This window comes from Telmatherina bonti (assembly GCF_933228915.1).
Source record: "Telmatherina bonti genome assembly, chromosome: 7".
NCBI lineage: Eukaryota > Metazoa > Chordata > Actinopteri > Atheriniformes > Telmatherinidae > Telmatherina > Telmatherina bonti.
In genome coordinates this window covers 31,448,435-31,467,124 of record NC_136625.1, presented here as the reverse complement: position 1 = coordinate 31,467,124, position 18,690 = coordinate 31,448,435, and the positions used below count along the sequence as shown (strand labels likewise).

At 39.5% G+C, this 18,690-nt stretch overlaps 2 protein-coding genes across 2 annotated transcripts in view; one reads left to right on the top strand and one right to left on the bottom strand.

Moving 5' to 3' along the window:
• Positions 1 to 8: 8 nt before the first annotated feature.
• On the bottom strand, positions 9 to 13,816 carry LOC306758536 (acyl-CoA-binding domain-containing protein 5-B-like; the record flags this gene model as incomplete). The annotated part of the gene is made up of 14 exons (XM_079243863.1): positions 9 to 425; positions 509 to 624; positions 1,476 to 1,544; positions 2,079 to 2,129; positions 2,710 to 2,909; positions 3,039 to 3,228; positions 3,308 to 3,402; positions 3,521 to 3,736; positions 6,041 to 6,253; positions 7,127 to 7,165; positions 7,324 to 7,468; positions 12,384 to 12,456; positions 13,250 to 13,373; positions 13,714 to 13,816. The coding sequence occupies 14 exons, from the start codon at positions 13,814 to 13,816 to the stop codon at positions 413 to 415; spliced, it is 1,647 nt and encodes a 548-aa protein (XP_079099989.1). The 3' UTR covers positions 9 to 412.
• A 1,480-nt stretch (positions 13,817 to 15,296) lies between these two features.
• The window catches only part of LOC306758294 (abl interactor 1-like), a 33,400-nt gene continuing 30,006 nt past the window's right edge, over positions 15,297 to 18,690 (top strand). Inside the window, exon 1 of the mRNA XM_079243580.1 lies at positions 15,297 to 15,484. Within this exon, the coding sequence (XP_079099706.1) occupies positions 15,368 to 15,484 (117 nt within the window). The 5' untranslated portion in view covers positions 15,297 to 15,367. The remainder of the gene's footprint in view (positions 15,485 to 18,690) is intronic.

The window sequence follows — 18,690 nt, the reverse complement described above, 5'->3', positions numbered from 1 at the left end:
ACAAAGTGTGATGTAAATAAATTAAAATGAACACATTAGCCATTTGGAAATGTCTAATGTATGACAGGGAATCTTTAGGTTACTGCAGTAATGCGTTATGTGAGTTATAGTGACTGTATATATGTTTCTGGCAACCTGAGTCGTACTTAAGATCACCTGGTCATGCTGAGCTCACATGAAGAAAGACATGGTGTCAGATTTGATGATCTTTCCTTTCCTAAATGTCTGAAAAGTCTCTAAGGTTTGAAATGCTACATTATATTGCCAGGACTCCTTTTCAACACCTTTCTGATGATTCATAAATCTAACGTAGCCTCTCCGTTCGTATTGCCGCCTCAGTTTGCATAATCTGCAGTGGCCGTTGGAGAAAAGCACAAAGTGCATCTTTGACAGATGTTGACTGTCAGAAACTTCACGGGGCTTTCCTGGGAGAAGAAGAAGAGAAAAAAAGGGCTTTAAACAAAAAGAGGAATCAGTGATGAAAAAGCCAAGTCCAAATCCTGCTCACCTTCGCTTCCGCTGTAAATAAAGCTGGACAAGTAAATGGGCGATGAGGGGCCAGAGTGCAGTCAACGCCACTGTGAGTGGAGAGGAGTCAAACGGCCACCATGCTGGTCTGAGAAACTACAGCAGGAAGACAGAACTGGGATAAGAAGACTAACAGAGAGAAATACATTACACCAGGGGCGCCCAGCTCCGGTCCTCGAGAGCCACAATCCTGCAGGTTTTCCATGTATCCCTGCTCCAACACACCTGACTCAAACTAATCAGTCATCGTACAGAACTTCAATGGCTGCTGGATCCAGTTGTGTTGGAGCAGGGACACATGGAAAACCTGCAGGACAGCAGCCCTCGAGGACCGACTTTGGGCACCCCTGCTTTATACTATTATCATACTGTGCAAAAGTCTTGATCCACCTTTTAGTTCTTTACATCAGGGGTCACCAACTCCAGTCCTCCCATCCTACAGGTTTCAGTGCTTTACTGGTACATCTCACTTGATTAAAAGGTTTTCCAACAACAAGTTGTCATCTTCTGCACCTGCCTCTTAATGAGCCATTGGTTTGGATCAGGTGTGTTGCAGCGGGAAAACGCTAAAACCTGCAGGATGGGAGCTCTTAAGGACAGGAGCTGGTGACCCCTGCTTTATATTTTCCTTCCAGACAGCCGGGCTTTACCACCTTATTAAGTGATGAACAGCAACAATTAACCTTCATTTCTGAATATCTTTTTAAGTTTTTCTTTAGATATTTGCTGCTTTTTCACATGCGTTCTGTTTGTTAAGCCGCTATAAATCATTCGAGCATAAAAAAAAGGCACCTAATCCAAGAGGTGAAAGTGCATTGTGCTGACTGACAACCTAAAAAACTAACAACTGCAAACTGGATCTTTACACAACAGCTTGTCCTTAAGCAACAGGAACACATCCAGTAAAAATCCAGCAGAAGACCTGATAGGTGCCTCTGGACCTTCACCTGATCCATCTTCACTGAAGCCTCATCAGAAGCCGTCTGCATGGAAACGTGGGTGTCAAAAAGCCATTTCTAAGCAGGGAGAAAAGTATGTCACATGACAGAAGAAATGGACTAAAAGTCAGTGGCAACAGGTCTGATGGCGTGATGAATCCTCCTCAGAGACCAGAACTCAGCATAGTTAAAGCATCGTGGGGTAATCTTGGCAAAAAAGACAGAGATGAAGATGAGGATCTTTGGAAAGTCTTTTAAGATTCCTCGAAAACTATTCCTGAAGACGACAAGAAAGCTTGTCTAGAAGGTTCAGATTGTGTTAAAGAGTGAAGGTGGTCAAAATATATTTAATTCAAGTTTATTAGAATGATAAAAATTCTGTTTTTTTCCTTTTTTGTTTCAGTAAATCTCAAGAATTGTTTCCCGTTTTCCTTAAAATGCAAAACACAATGACTTTTGCACAGTACAGTAATATTATATTACTACTATTAATTAAAATTGCAATAATAAAAGCATGTGCAATCATAAAGAGGAAATGCTAGAAGAAGTGGAAGTAGAAGTCAAATGTTATCAAAACATGGATAAATGCTGGTAAATTGTCTTATCAGGGACCTTTCGTGCCACTGGGGACAAGTCTTCCTGTCTTGGTGAAGACGATCGTGACTAAAAGAAAAAGCAGAAATTAATGCACATTTTGATAATCAAGAGATAAGTTAAGAGAAAACGCATGTTTGAAGAAAAGCAAATCAATTAATACCAATTTTGGGACAATCCCAATGTCTTTAACCCTTTGATGCATCATGTCCACTACAGGAAACACAGATTTAAAGGCCGTTTTCTAGTATATTCATAAGTGAGGATGGTATATTTGTAATTTTGTCACTTCAGTGGACATTAGGAGTCACCCATCACACTGCCGCTCACTGAAGAATAAACAAATATAGTATAAAGTTTCATGTATACACATACATGTAAATACCAACTTCACCTCAGTGATAAACAGGATGAGAACATGACACCAGTTCATTTTTATAGAATATTTCTTTTATATAAATTTGAAATGAATAAATAATTCTAAAGAATATATATATATAAAAAAAAACAAATAAACTGAATATTAAAAACAAAGAAAAGTGTCTGTAGAAGTAAAATATTGCATGTAAAAAATGTAGAATTGATTATATTTAAATAATTCATGCATCAGAGGGTTAAAAAAAACCCTCCAACCACCCTGCTTCTTCACCTGGGACTTGGTCCGCTCCTCCAGAGAGCGCAGCCGTTGCAGCACGTCGGCCATGTCGCCCTGCAGCCTCAGCAGAGCCGTTGCGATTTGCTCACTGACGTTCCTCCTGACAGGATGTCTGCTCTGAGGCAAACAACCACAGGAAGCATCGACACTCGCACACCGGGGAGAGCTGCAGGGCGCCTGCGGTGACGCACAACCTGCAACCAAAGCCACATTAGGTCAGATCAATATTTAAACGTGCAACCTTCGTGGAAAACAGTAAATCCAGCTCCTGAAGAAGAGAGAAGTGCCGTTTGTTAAGTAAGAAAGCCGGGCTGCGGTCCCACCTCTTCCTCTTCTTGATAAGGAGCTGACCAGCTGGTTTGGACGGATCACGTCATGCAGGCAGAAATCTCCTGCGAGTCCTTCATCCTCCAGCTCTTTCAGCGTAGCGCTGCTCTCAAACCAAAGCTCGTTGGGCCTCACCGAGGCGGCGCCCGACCCCGGAGACAGGAGGCCTTTTGATGTAGAGAGCCGCTTTGCAGGAAGAAGAGAATTTAAACTTAGCGAGACACAAAAAGACGTCTTTGAGACTTTTGGAAACAGAACACCACACCTCCTCCATCGCTAAATGCTCCATGGAGTCGCAGAATTCCTCGTTATCAGAGTCTGTGGATCGATGGTTGCTCTCAGGTGCGGCATCACTTTGATCTACGTGAAGCAACACAAGATGAAGGTGTAGAAAAACTGGCTCTGCGTTGTGGATCCTGCATCCTTCCTGCTCTGTTCATTTAATCACACAACATAAAAGTCAGTTGTACCATCTTACCACTGAAGTGCCCGTTGAAGTGCATGTATGGGTTGTACGGCGCACCGGGACCTAAGGAGCAGGCCAGCTCCTCCTCCTCCACCTCACTGTTGAGGGAGCTGTGTGTCCCGTTGGTGAAGGAAGACATGCTGGGCTCCAGGCTGCTGGTGGAGCCCTTGGTGTCAGACCTCCATCTCCTGTCATCCACCATTAAAAACCTCGGGTCAGGGCTCCAGACTGTGGGTGATGCACAACAGAAAGTTTATATGTGAGATTTTGCATTGCATCTCAGCCTGAATTCATTTTGAATTATCTCAGTTTTTTTTTTTTTTTTTTATTGTCAATGCATTGATGGAAGGTGCCAATAAAGAGGATAGCTTACTTTATTTTAAGAAGGGATTCAGAAATTTCTGCATCAGAAAAATAAAACTTTTTAACTTGTTGTTTTTGCTTTGCTGTAAAATAAAAACACGCCATTTCACTACAAAGCTGGTAAAACTTTGCCCAGTGTTTCAGGAATCTGACTCCTCTTTAACTTTTTTTCCCATCTGGATGCTGGAAGTCCTGGTTCTGGTGTCTGGTTTGTCACTCAAACCCAAAATAACAAACTGTGGTTGAAAACAACCAAGGTTTATATTTACAAAAGCACAGTATTTCATTGCGTTCCTGACCCTGAAAGCGAAAGACGGGTCTGTCTGAAAGACATAAAACATGCGTGGCAATGAACCGGACGGAGCTGGCAGCGTTTTGGGGCCACATTAAAACTCTCGGGGTAATTCTACGCCTTTCAAGCTTGATAAGCAGGACAGCTCAGTGGTCAGAAGTGTGTTTTTTTCCCTCATGAGAGTGTTGGGTAAGGTTAAGCTCTACCTGCCCAGAACTGACCTGGAGAAAGTCATTTATTTGCTGGTTTTATCCAGGTTGGACTAACGTAGTCCCCATATGGTCTCGGCCAGTCAGCTCTTCATCGACTCTGGCTAGTTGAAAACGCAGCTGCTCGTATGCGGACTGAGAGGAGACGATGTGATCACACAACCTCTTACTTGCTGACTGGCTCAGTTTAAGGATCCAGTTTAAAACTGGAGCGTTAACTGGTATGACTCCTTCATATTAGTCCCAGTTAGTTATTTAACACGTTCCAGTCAGAGCTCTGAGACCTGCAGCCCAGCCGCTCCCGGAGGTTCCTCATTCCAGACTCGCAGGCCTTTGCTCAAAACACACTTCTTTATGCCGTCACTCATAGTCAAGCTTAACCTTCTTTTAGTCTTTAAATGGTTTTATTTGTTTGATTGTTCTCACTGGTTCTACTCTTCTTATTTGTCGTCTTCTGCCTTTGGCTTCAGATAAAAGAGGTTTTTTATTTTGGTCCTAAGAGCCTCAGAGACTCTGGTTTCAGGTATTATATTGAGCCTGTGTGGTGTTTTACCTCGCCTCCCACTGCCACTGTAAGAAACCTTCTAGTCATTCTTGACCAGGACTTGAGTTTAATTCGCATATGAAATATATTTCACAAACAGTGTTTCATCAAAGTAGTGTGGTGCTTGTGAAATACACTCACCAACCGTTTTATTAGGTACACTGCAAAAGCTCAGCCTTAAACAACAAGAAAAAAATATACACAAATTAGGTAAATGTTGCTTAAAATAAGATAAATTATCTGCCAACAGAACAAGAAAATTTGGCTTGTCAAGACTTCCCAAAACAAGTAAAAATACTCTTAAAACAAAAGGAATTCTCTGGCATAAAAACTAAGAATTATCTTACCTTTAGAAAAAATAAGCACATGTGTACTCAGTTTAAGATTTTTAATCTTACTTAGATTTCAGTTTTTGCAGTGCACATGATCCTGATGACTTACTGACGTTCAAACTTGGCATCAAAATGAAGAAGAAAAGGGATTTAAGTGACTTTAAACATAACATGGTTGTTGGTTTAATGGCACGCTCACGTCAGCCTTTTAGCTCCGTTTGCTCGGAAAGTCCATTTCATGTGGGGGAAATGTGAATGCACAAATGAATTCTGATTTGGATAAATAAATTTTACATCCATATTCAGGTTTGCATGGTAGTTTGAAGCTAAAGGAAAGACTTCATTTCCTCCTTGAACACTGAAGGGTTGGACTGGAAGTGTGTTACTCAATCCAAACCCTGAAACCAGCTTCAGCGAAAAAAGCTGCGAGTTTGCGGTATGAAAGGGATTTAGTGTACAGTAGCCCGTTTATTTAGAGCAGAGAATGTCACAGACTTTAGGAAAAATGTCCAACTTGTCAAAAGTAATAAAATAATTATTACTTCTTTTAATGTTTTTCAATATGTTTGGGACTGTTGTTTCTAATAAACAGTAAAAGACAAACTTTAAACAGTGATTAGAAACTCACAATCTCACAAAGAAAGAAATGCAGACTGTAATAATGTCACCAGCCTGAATAACATTGTGAAAAGTCACACAGCTTTGTCAACATGTTAACTCAGTTTCGAGTATCAATCGTACAACAACACATCTAACGTCACAACACAGCTAACCGCTACAACTACACTGTACCTCTTTCCTCCTCCTCGTCTTCACCGTCTCTTATTATGTCTTCATCTCCATCCTCATCACTCCTCCTCCAATCACTATGCTCCTCTTTTATCTCGATTTGACTACTTTCTCTGCTTCCTTCGGCCTCTTCGCCGCTGAAACTTAGCCCAAGCACGCTGCTGTGTTTGTCTGGATCTTGGACGTTTTGAATATCATCCCATAGACCCCCATAGCCTGAGCAGTGAAGGGAAACACTCAGTAACTGTAAATATGTCAAAGCTTTGACAATCCCACAAACTACTGTGTATGGTGTAATAAAAATAGAAAATCAGGAGGAATCTCTGTGCGCTGGGGAGCAAGGCTAATAGTCAAACCTGGTTGCCGACAGGAGGCACATCTAAGTTGTGAAAATGCACCTCTAGATGCTTTTGATTTGTGCTAATTATGTTTGTTGATGTTATTAAACACTGTAGATTGTGGGATCTTAAGTCTTCACAATTTTCTGAACTTGTTTCACAATTTTCAGAAGCACATGATTGCAAAATGTATCTCTGCCTCTCTGAAATGCTAATTTTGTATCTAGATATGTTACGTATCTGTTAACTAACTTAAGTAGTCATCAAATACTCCTTTAGTTGTGCCAGTTACATTTCCAGCCTTTTGTTGCTCCTTTGTATTTATGTGTTGCTATCATTAAACTCAAAATGAACTCATACTTTCCATGATGTTAAAATGTCTCAGTTTCAGTGTCTAATATATTGAGGAACAAAATATGACTCTATGAGATTTGAAAAATCATTACTTTTGTTTTTTAAAAGCCAAATGCAAGCACATGCTACACATTCCACTTTACTATTAGTGGCTTTTTATGCTAACCTGCTACATACTGTGCATGAAATGATGTAAGCAAACTGAGACACTAATAAAGCACAACACGCTCCACAAAGAAATCTGATCCAATTTTGCAGCAGTGTACAATGTAAACTCATAGATCTTTTATCAGTCAGATGAAATAGTAATGAAACTGAGTCATATAGCAGGCAAGAAGCTCACAACCAGCACAGCTAATCTATCAGCTCTGCAGAGATACAAAGAGCACAGACTTGCCTTCCATCGTTGGCTTCTTAATCGATCTAATCAGCTCTTCTAGTGAGAAAAAAAAAACAACATAAAATAAGCTCAGAACTGGGGACAAATAAAATCAGTCTTAGTTTAACTATTTTAAGCTAAGCAGCAGAATCTTTTATCGTATGCCTTCAAGTCTTTATTTTCACAAACTCTGCATCTAAAACCCCCTAAATCACCTTCTTGTCCGACAAAAGGCCTGGTGAAGGGTCTCTTATCCACTTCATTGCCCTCCTCTTCTTCACCGTCAACCTCTGTATAGAAGTTTCCAAGCTTCTGCACCAGTTCTGACACGTCATCTGAGATCGGGATGGTCTCCAGAATCTGACAACAAGCATGGAGTTGTGTGAGAATAAAAGTGCAACCTCTTTAATACAAGGGGTGAAGTATGCATCAAGACATTGAAAGAACATAAAAGCAAATCAAAGTCCTTACCAGGTCTTAAAATGAGGCAAAAAAAAAAACCCCACTCTGAAATGACTTACAACCAATAAGTTGAAGTAATCATTTTCTGCATGATGTCATCAGTCTCTGACATCATCACAGAGGAATTTTGGCTCTTTTATTTAGCATTGCTTCATTTCTTTGAGGTGGTCTGCGTTCCTTCCTGCTACAAAAACATTTCATTTAAGTTCAATCAATTCACTGCAACGCGTTGAATATTTTCTTCTCACTCATTCTCTCAGATTTGCTGCTGTGTTTGGGATCATTGTCCCGTTGCATGAACCGTTTTCAGCCGAGCTTTTCCTGTCGGACACATGGCCTTATGTGACTCTAAAACACTTTGGAATACAGAGGAGTTTGTGGTTGATTAAATAACTCTTTTTCACACAGTAACTCCACCTCAGCAGCACAAAAAGATATCTTTACTATGCAACAACTGGTCTGCTTTGGTAGCTCACGCAAACTAGAGAGGCGGCTCAGGACCACATCAGTCTGTGCTGGCTGGAGAGGAGTGATGACAGTGTTGTTGGTTAGAGGAGTCATTTCCAAGCCTATGTTCCTTGAAGACCCCCTTAATGCAACTTGCAGCTGCCGCTCGCTCTCATTTTTTATTTTGTTTCTGAAAACTAGCCACAGATAGCAGATATACCATTGCCTCTAGGTCCTCCATCTTGTGTTTGTCGCGTATGTTGTTGGTCGTACACAACACTGACGTCACAGCGATTTCACACAAAGCACGCCCATTTCAGACCTGGTGCTAAATTGCAATGGAAAAGAAACAAGACCAAGCCTAGACGAGTTGAGTCGGGTTAAGTTGGGACAAGCTGATACGAATGGAAAAGAGGCAAAAGAGCCGTTACATGATGAGGGGGGGCAGGATGGGTAACAGTGCTTGGCAATATGCATTTATTAGCTAGCTTTTGGCCACAAATGATCCATTCTGGCTGATTCCTATCCAATAAAACCTAAGTTAAAGGAACAATCCAAGTTACAAAGTAGTCGCTGGACTACCTGCTTTAGTTTTAACATAATACCAAAATAAACTTCACTGCTATGGTGAATTAGCTTACCTGTCCAGCACAAAGCTGCAACGTCTGTGTGAGTTTTGTAGTCGTTCTCCCTCATGAGCTGTCTCTATCTGATAAATACACTGAAGCAGACTCCCGTTTTCTCCTGGTCCTTATTTCTCTACTTTTATTGGCTATGTTTTCCTCCCTCTCACAGTAGTATGACGGTCCTCCATTTCAATCAAAAATGGCAATATGAATGATCTACAGTCATATTTGCTTGCCCCCTCCTCCCCTCCTGGCAGATTCACAGCTAAAACACAAAAGACTAACAAGTTTGTCGCCTTTCGGCTACCCAAATTAAACATGGCAGCCTTCTGTTGGATGCGGCGCCGCCTATGTATTAATAAATAGCTCGTTCTAAGCTACAACAGCGCTTTTATTTTGACGCAATTGTGATTTGACTTCAATAAAATCAATATTTATGAAAGGTATACTTGGTTTTTGCTACTAAAAAGCTAAATTAGTTACATCCTGCATCTTTAAAGATACATTTTTTCACTTCTGGACCTTGTTTAGTAAATGCGTTTGGCTAGCTCCGTGTGAACAAAATGTCTGTATGATAGAAAACATAAGCAGATAAACTTAATTTACCAATTACACAATTTATGTACGGTTATAAAAAAAAAAAAAAAAAAAAAAATCTGCGCTCTTTGGTGACCCCTTTGAGGGAGAGGGAGGACCCCAGACTGAGAACCAGTGTGTTAGAATACAGTTTCCCAGGTTCTGCCTTCCAGACCAGCCTGCACCTCCCTTTACTCTCATCCAGGATGGGACACACCGTCTAAAACCGTTGTATCAGCTCCATCTTGAAAAGATTTGTGTGGACAGGCCCTGTGGCAGTGTGACCCCCACATCCTGTGACTGTAAATGCAGCAAAATGCATCAGTGCTTCAGCATCATAGCTGGACGTTGGAATATGAAGATGATGCTGACATGTTGGCTTTCATCAAAATGACGCTGTTCCAAAAGTCTGCAGCTTTCTCCTTCTGATGCCGCTCTGCAAACGTAAGCTGTGCTGCCATGTTGACTTCCTGCTATTCCCCTTCGAAACACACCTTGCTTTTTCTACATGTACTGTTGTCATCTTTAACATTTAACATGCCTGCATGCTCAGTTAAACCTCTGCAAACGATTCAGATATCAGCAGCACGTCTGGGGCCTCATTTATGAAGCTGCCGCATGCACAAAACCCGGCGAACACCAATTATAGTCAACTTTTGGGATTTATAAAAACACAATTCTGCAGTAAAATGTCCCTACCTCCACATCAACTCTGACCCTGCCGTACGCAAGAAAATCTGGAGAAACCAAAAAAAATAAATAAATAAATAAATAAAACCAAAGAAATGGTGTGAAATTTAAGACATTTGTTTAAAATCAAATATAAACTTCCACACAGAATGTTGTACATTAACAGCATTTGCAAAAAAAAATAACAAAATGCATATTTGACATTCTAACTCGACCACATAAAACATCTGTTCTGAAACGAAGCAGTTCTGCGTGTTATAAAAGCCAGATCACACAGTTAATAAACTGCCATACTAATAAAGGTCTAAATGAATAATTGCAATTAAAAGGACGTGGTCGCCCATCATTACGCTATGATCAGGGTGTTTCCCCCACTTGCAGATGTACAGAACATGAAGTAACGGTTCGATTTAAAATGCACCTAAATGGACAAAGGCACACAGTGGCTTATGCTGGGGAAAATGGGGAAAATGGCGAATGGAGATTTTGGAGTCGAGCTGAAGAGATAAAGTGACTGACAGGTCAGGGCAGCTCACGCCTTTTGGCCGTTACGCCAAGATGTAGGCGTAACGGCCATCGGGCAGATGAAGTGCAAGGGGAGGTGCCTCGATGCACAGGAGAAAACCTGTTGTATAGCTGCAAATGTGTGCAGATAGTGGCGACACTAGCACTGTTGCAGGTGAACATCAGCGCTTCGCCTGCGTTCACCTGCACAATCCTCCAATCTGAATGTGTTGTGAATCATCCTCTCAGGTTGGAACCAAACACTTCTGCTTTACGCAGCGTCTAGGAGTCATGCAACACACCAGACGTAGCGAATTCTTATTTATTCACAATTTATCTTTTAGTGTCATTTCTGCCAGGGTGGTGTTTATTTCTCCCATCTCCTGCACCACCTCCTCTGTCAATTTAAATTGCGATTCTCACAATTCTGAGATATTGCTGATTTTTGTAGATTGAAAAAACAAAATAAATTAATAAAACTTTTTCTTTTTTTTTTTTTTATTTCAATCAGGAAAAAAAACAACACAGTAGCCAGACCATTATTCTGCTGCTAAAATGCCAAAGAAGACAAGTAAAAGGATCAATAAATACAATTTAAATGACAAAAAAAAAAAAAAAAAAAAAAAAAAAAAAGATTTTTTAACAAAAAATTCATTTTGAAATTGTGAAGCAAAAAAAAATCCCGATTTTTGATTTTTCGATTAGATTTTTCCACCCCTAATAAAAATGCCATTACTCCGTCCAATATTTAGGAAAACAATTCCTTGTTAAAAAGCTGGGAATGCTCTTTTGGGGGGGATGGCAGCTCTCCTCTTGTCTTAGTATACTGAATGCGGCTCTTGTTGAATTAACAGTGAGGATCAGTGATGTAGAACATGCTGACTGAGACCTGGGGGTCTGAGATGTATCTCTTGAGTTTGCAGTTATAATCCTGAATGGATCAGAGCAGAAAACTGCCACATTTTCTGTTTTACAAAGGTCATGATCAATTGCAAATACATTAAATCTGGCTGTTACTTAGCATCATAGCTCCCATGAAAGCTGTAAAGCTACAGTATATTTCTGATGCATCGCATCAACATTTTGACTGAGTTTTTGTACAATAAATAACATGTGTTGTTGTTTATTTGAAGTTATAAGACCTGGTAAAGAGCAAATAATATTTTATGTCTTGATATAGAGTTGTGCTCATATGTATTCATCCCCTTTCATTAAAGAAAAGGCTGAATTTACAACAGTCACTGAAATAACTGGAGACTTAAAAAAGGAACAATAACTAAAAATTTGCAAAAATATAATTTAGTAATATAAGACACTGTTTTTTCATCTAATTGAGTTGAAGAAAGAAAAAAAACAACCAAACAAATGTGTCCTGGACAAATTAGAGCACTTTTCTGTTGAACAGTGGGACAAAATGACTGACTGAGAGGAACAGAAAACACCTGACTGGAGCAGAAACATTATTGTTCAACTAAATATTAGTTTATGAGTGATGTCATATGTAATAAATTATCTTATTTGTTTGATTTTTAAAAAAAATATTTCTATTGAACCAGAATTAAAAAATAATGTAATGAATTTCATCAATTATTTTATTTATTATTACTTTAGTCAATTTCAGCTTATTTTACAGGCAGCTGGTTTTTTCCTTCCTTAATGAAAGGGTATGAATAAATATGAGCACAACTGTAAAAAGAAAAAACACAACAGAGTTGTGGTTACAAACAGTGAATGCACACTTTGAATATGCCTAAAACATATTAATATGGTTGTCTAAGATGGTGAAATCATGAGGTAACTTCTGTTTAAGCTTATTTTTCTAACCATCCTCAAACAAAAAAACTACAGCTAAAGATAGGAAGAGACTTCAGGAACACCTTTCCTCCCATGCCAAAAGTTCCACGTAAAGAGTAAAACAGAAGTAATGTTTCTGCATCTCTTGAGCTTCGGCTCGCTGTGAAAGGACTCACCAGTTGGATGTCCTCAACGTAATTCTTCATGGCTTCCTCCTTTGTCATGTTTCCTAGAGAGCTCCAAGCATCCCTGGCAACATAGAGTCAAAGTTCAGCATTAGGGAGGGACGAGAGGGGTGGGGGTGTTGACTGGTAAACTAAAGCTGTGCAGTTAAAATGATCTGAAACAATCTGACCATAAATCGCTGTCACACTGGAAGTCTCACCACAATCTGTGAAGTAGCAACATAAAGACCTCATTTAGAATAAATGGTATTAGAGATATTAAGTAAGGAAGTGGAATCAGCCAATCAGATGGCAGCAACTCAAATAAACTACATAAATATTGGTGGTTTAATGGTGTGGGGGAGGTTTTTCTCGACAAAGTTTGAGCCCTTTGGTACCAGTATGACATGGTTTAACCACCACAGCCTACTTAAGTATTACTGTTGACCATCTCCATCCCTTTATGAGCACAGTGTAGCATCTTCTGATGGAAACTTCCAGCAGGATGATGCACCATGTCACAAAGCTCACATCATTAGTTAACTGTAATCCAACGGCCTCCACAGTTAAGATCTCAATCCATCCTTTTGGGATGTGGTGGAACAGGAGATTCTCATCATGGATGTACAGTCAGAAAATCTGCTACTGTGTGATGCTGACTTGTCAATATGGAGTAAAATCTCCAAATTTCCAACCCCTTAATGACTCTCTGACACCAAGAATACCCACAGTTCAGAAGGAAAAAGTGGCTCCAACTTGGCACCAGCAAGGCGGGCCTTATAAAGTGGTCTTTTGTGTTTACTAGAACAATCACGATATTTTCAAGTGCACAGAAAGCAACATATAGATTTTCTAGGAAAAAAGAAGGAAATGCACACCATTCAACTTTGCCTCGGTTGTCCCAGAAGCCCATGGGCCTGGGGACGTTACAGGGTCCCACAGTGGCCTGCTTGTAGTAACTGTAGAACATCAGCTTCAGGTCATCAGAAGGCTGGAAAGGACCTGAAACATTAAGGATAGAAATTATAAGAAACAGACTTAAATTTATCAGGGGAAAAATGTAAAAAAAAAAAAAAAAAAAAAAAGTCATTTTCCAGCTTTAGAAAAGAGCTTCAAAAGGTAAATGTGTGTGACGTGGAGTACAGTCACTGGAGATACAACTGAATCAGTTAATCAGCTTTATGAACAGAGGGGTCAGCCACTAGTGTCAGCCTCTCATGTAGGTCAATCACCTGGTCTGTTTACACTCCAACAGGCACACATTTCACAGCACACTGCTCGTAATTACACCCTCAGATTTCATCCCTTTTGATTTCCTGAACAGATCGGTGCAAGTCATCACCTTCTTCAGGCAGACTCCGGATCACTTTAACTGCAGCAGCAAATTTCGCCTCCAGGCTGTGTTCGTCCTCCTCGTGCGCCATGAGTCCAGACAAGGATGACATGAAAGGGTCCTCACATCTCCAACAAAAACATGAACACAAATCAAGGTAGTTTGGAGAGTTCTAGATAAGGGACAACATTTGGACACCTTGCTGCCACCTGTCTAGCAACCTATTAAAGAGAGGGACTGATTTTTTTTTTTTTTTACTTAGAACAAAAATGAAATTTAGTTTAGCCTGATAATAAACCCTTATTGCAAGTTAGGCTTTATTTTAAATAAATATATTTGGCTCTGAGGCTGAATTACAAGAGACTTACCGCTGGGTTCTCGTACCGGTGCAACGGGCCTGATTATTTCTTCAGCCCGGTGTGTGTCTGCAACATGCAGCAGCAAGCCAAGCTCCACTCCGGCTCTCCAGCCCACAACGCTTGGAGAGCTGCACAGAGCTGGGAAATGTAGTTTCTGTAGGGATAAACCAGGCTGAAGGATGGTTCAAGGCTAAATTCCTCAATCCTTCAGGTTCCATAAACCCCTCTGAGCGGGGATTTAAAGCGCAAAGATTTATGGGTAATGTAGGCTAATGGCAAGAGGTTGCTATCATAGGCTGTTTTGTAGCGTTGCTTTTTTTAAAAGATAAAAATAAATGTGAATGAACACAGTAAGTTTTGGTTTTAGCTACCACTTATTAACTTATAATATGAGACTTTAATTGTTTTTTTATGTATCTAATGGCCAGACTATAAAGTTATTACATTATTACATTTCATGCTTATTTTAAACAATTAGCGAATTCATGTTATTATAATAATAATAATAATAATAATAATAATAATAATAATAATAATAATAATAATAATAATAATTATTATTATTATCTATACACGATTGCATTATCATTCCATTATATAATGGTTCCTAAATAAATCTATTTTTATTTTTAATCTAACTTTACATAGGCTATAGAATATTTGTATTTGCATTATATTTTAAGATTGTTGTAACAGAGGACTTCTCGCCGTTTTGACTTTAATTTGTGCATTTAGATAATTTTATATGAAACCATACAGTTCTATTTTTTCTTTAAAGATGCTGTTGAGTACCTCTCTTGAAAAGAATTAAAATGAGAATATATGGGGAAACAATAGGTAAATGTAACCTAATTAGTACAAAAGTGCCTCTCAAAAAATTAAATATGGCTAAAATATAACGGCATATTAATATGCGTCCATACATACCGTTAGAACAAGCTTATATGTGTACTTTTTTTTTTTTTTTTTTTAAATATTGTCTGTTTATTTTATGAAATATTTGGGGAAAAAAAGGATATATTCTGTCATGATTTATTGTAAAATAATTACATATTATCTATCAATTAATGCTGCACTATAGCAGTGGAATATGATTGGTTTATTCCTCCTTTCGGTCTTCCTCTGAGCCAATCAGCGCTCGCCGTCTGCTACGTAACTCCGATTAGTCACGGGCTGTTGTGAATCGACGGCCAGCGGACCCACAATGCCAGGCGGGGGAGCCCCTTTCTCAGCAGCACACCACAGCATCACCACCTCGCCTCGCTGAAAAACACGGACCGGAGAGAAATGCAAAGGGATGTAAGATGGCAGAGCTACAAATGCTATTAGAGGAGGAAATCCCTGCCGGTAAAAGAGCGCTGGTGGAAAGCTACCAAAACCTGTCCCGGGTAGCGGAATACTGTGAAAACAATTATGTTCAGGTAAGAGGAGCGCTATAAGGCCGCTATTACTCGGTGAATTTCTCTCGTATCGCTGTCGTGTCTGCGGTGTTGGAGAAGAGAGTGAAACCACAGGGACAGGAAACGCTGGCCGCGAGGAAAGCGACTCCCAAACCGCTAACCTCACCGAGTGGCCGCCTTTCTCTCCCGGTGAGCGGACCGAGCCGCGGCTCGGTGTTGCGGCCGGCATGGCCGCGCAGCGTTATTCCGCGGTTTAAAGGGTTTCCTGAGCAGAAAGCTGCTGGGGGCTTTCAGAGGGTGTGTCGTTGTTATGACTAAGTGGTTTGTGACTGACTGATTTCTCTGATGGGTACCTGTCGACTCTCTTTTCTTAATCTTGTAGAAATTTCTCACATTTTAATACCTTTCTGTATTAATTACTAGATGTTTACACTACATAACAACACAAGATGGAAAAATCACAACAATTCTCTACTCCATTATAATCTATATAAAAGCTAACCTAGCTTAAATTATTCATTTTTTAAATGTTATTATGCTTGAAAGATTAATAAATAGATGACTTTTGGGCACTCAACTGGCTGTAACACATAGGATTAGATTAAAACTATTTTAATTAAGCACATCTGGTTTTTATTGTCAGCCATAAAGAGAGAAAAAACCTTATAGATTTATAAATGGGGAATCAGAAATCATCATGCATGAAACGTGTGGTCAGATGGATTACAGATCCATTCCCATTTGATTTAGTTGATCCTCACTGAATGTTTGAACAATGCTCAGTAAAGTAGGAGAGTGGCAACTGGGGTCAGACTGGGACCATGACAAGCTCCAGCTTACTTGGATTCTTTTATTTAATTTAAAAAAAAAAAAAAAAAAAATCAAACTATTTAAAATCTGTTTTAATTTTAATTTTGGATGATTGTTTTGACTTTTCCTTTTTTATGATAATTTACTCTTTTTTTATTTAATTGATTTTATTTTATTTAGTATTTCATTGATTTATTTTTATTTCATTTAATCTGTTTTTTTTTAGATTGTACTCTACATTACAGTCTTTATTTCTACTAATGTTTCAGTTTGCCATTAATCATTCATTTTATTTTCATTTTTAAATCTTATTGCTGCTGATTTTGTGTAACCAACCTGTTTCTTACTACTTCTTACTATATTTTATTCATATTTACCCTAATGTTCTCATAAGCTGATTTGTTTGCTCATGATAAATGCCACCATACCACCAAACTCTCCGTTTTTCATAGCTGCGTGAGCTGCCATTACAAACCATTGGCAGGTTATAGTGTGAACAGCCGTGTCTGCCTCAAACCACAAAGTTTGTTCTAGAAATTTACTGCCCACCACTTTCATGAGAAATATTGTGTGGAATAGACAGCTTGAGCTGAAGTTTTATATGCAAAAAGCTATATTGCTAAACCATAAAACTTTCTTCTTCTAGGATTAGTTTGCTTAAAAGCTTCGCATTTATCAAATTATATGTAAGGTCTGACAGGTAGACTTTTCTATTTGCCCTCATTTTGTTTACACTCTGAAGAGTAATGTGTTGAGTTTTGTGGAGGAACTGAACAGATGCAGTCGGTTAGAAGGTAAACTGCAGTCTGAAGTCCACGCTACAAACACAAACAACACGAACAGCATCGCAGGTAACTTCAGGTTCAACTGTGGGTCGGTGCCTTAATTCCTACTGAGTTATGTTGTCACTGCAGTTCACACTGAAAGTCAAAGATCTGTTGCAGGTAGCAATACGTGCACAGAAAGTTCATGTAAGGGGTGGTTATCTCCGGTCCTCAAGAGCCGCAGTCCTGCAAGTTTTCGGAGTTTGCCTGCTGTGACTTGGGTGGACAGATGTCCCGCATTTCTATTACTTTTCACACGCCCCACAAAACGGGGCGCTGTCCCGCATTGTTATGACCAGTCTTCACTTTTGTGAAGGGAAAAAAACAAAACAAAACTGGCTTTTACTAATTATGTGGCAAAATATTTGACGGCTGTCACATCACACTGCCCGAGTTACACTCATGTCAATCAAACTAGGAGGCGGGATTTAATGCACATCTAGGATGCACCGGTGCACCACCAATGAAAATAAATAAATGAATACACCAATTGATCATATATTCCTAGGTTAAACCTGTTCGAGGAGACTATGAGAGGGTTTGTCAAAGTCATTTTTTCGTGTCACACGGTGGAGAATATGACTTGAAACGGTAAAGAAAATCCGAGTCACAAAAACCGCGCGACTCAGAGGGAGGCTTTATAATCACAGATTTGTTATGTTTGGAGAGTAATTTTATTATCAAAGAGCAGAATAGAAAGTTTATTTTTTTATGTTGTCATGGCAGAGTGGAATCTGACATTGTGTCACATTTTCAGTCTTTGTCCCACATTTGTTGAGAGAAGTTCTGGTCACCCTAGCTGTGACACACCTAACACAGATTTCATTAGCAGAGCCATTGATTTGAGTCAGGTGTGTTGGAGCAGGGAAACTTTGAACACTTGCAGGACTGTAGATCTCGGGGGCCGGAGTTAACCATACCTGGTTTATATACTTGTTTAGCTTCAATAAAAAACCTTTTTTTTTAAATTTTTTTTTTTTTTTACTACATCTGGAAAATGTTACAATGTGACAACTGCTTCTCTTACTGAGTTACATTTGGAGAAACTACACAGCCTTGTTTACTCACTTCAACTCAGTCCAACATGAAAACATTTTAAGCTAGCTCTTTAGATTCAACCAGTGAACAAAACGCCGCTCATGAGAAAAGGTGGTGAAAAACTGCTGGGGGCTTCTGGGTCGCAACACCTTCAGGCTGGTTTCCTGTGCATGCAGTGTGTTAACACTCGTCAATCAGTCATGACATCAGATACATTAATCAGGGGTTTTGATTGACAGATGCCTACTTGCTGCTTGAAGGAGTAAAACTGCTCTCAGTTTTTCTTAACAAGCCATGAAAGCAGAAGAAGCATTTGAAGCGAAGCTCCATTAGAAGTTAACGAGAAGCACTAAAATGCTCTTGTGTGAGTTGTCGATCTTTATCACCGCAGCTTGTTGTGGTTGTATTTCCTCTCTTTACTGCACAAATACCGAGTTTCTTCCTCAGCTGATGGCGATTTAATTCTCTTTACTACAGGTTGTTAAATTCTACTGTATCATTTACAGAACATGGCTTTTATTGACAATGGATAGCCATGCTTGGAATATATAGATG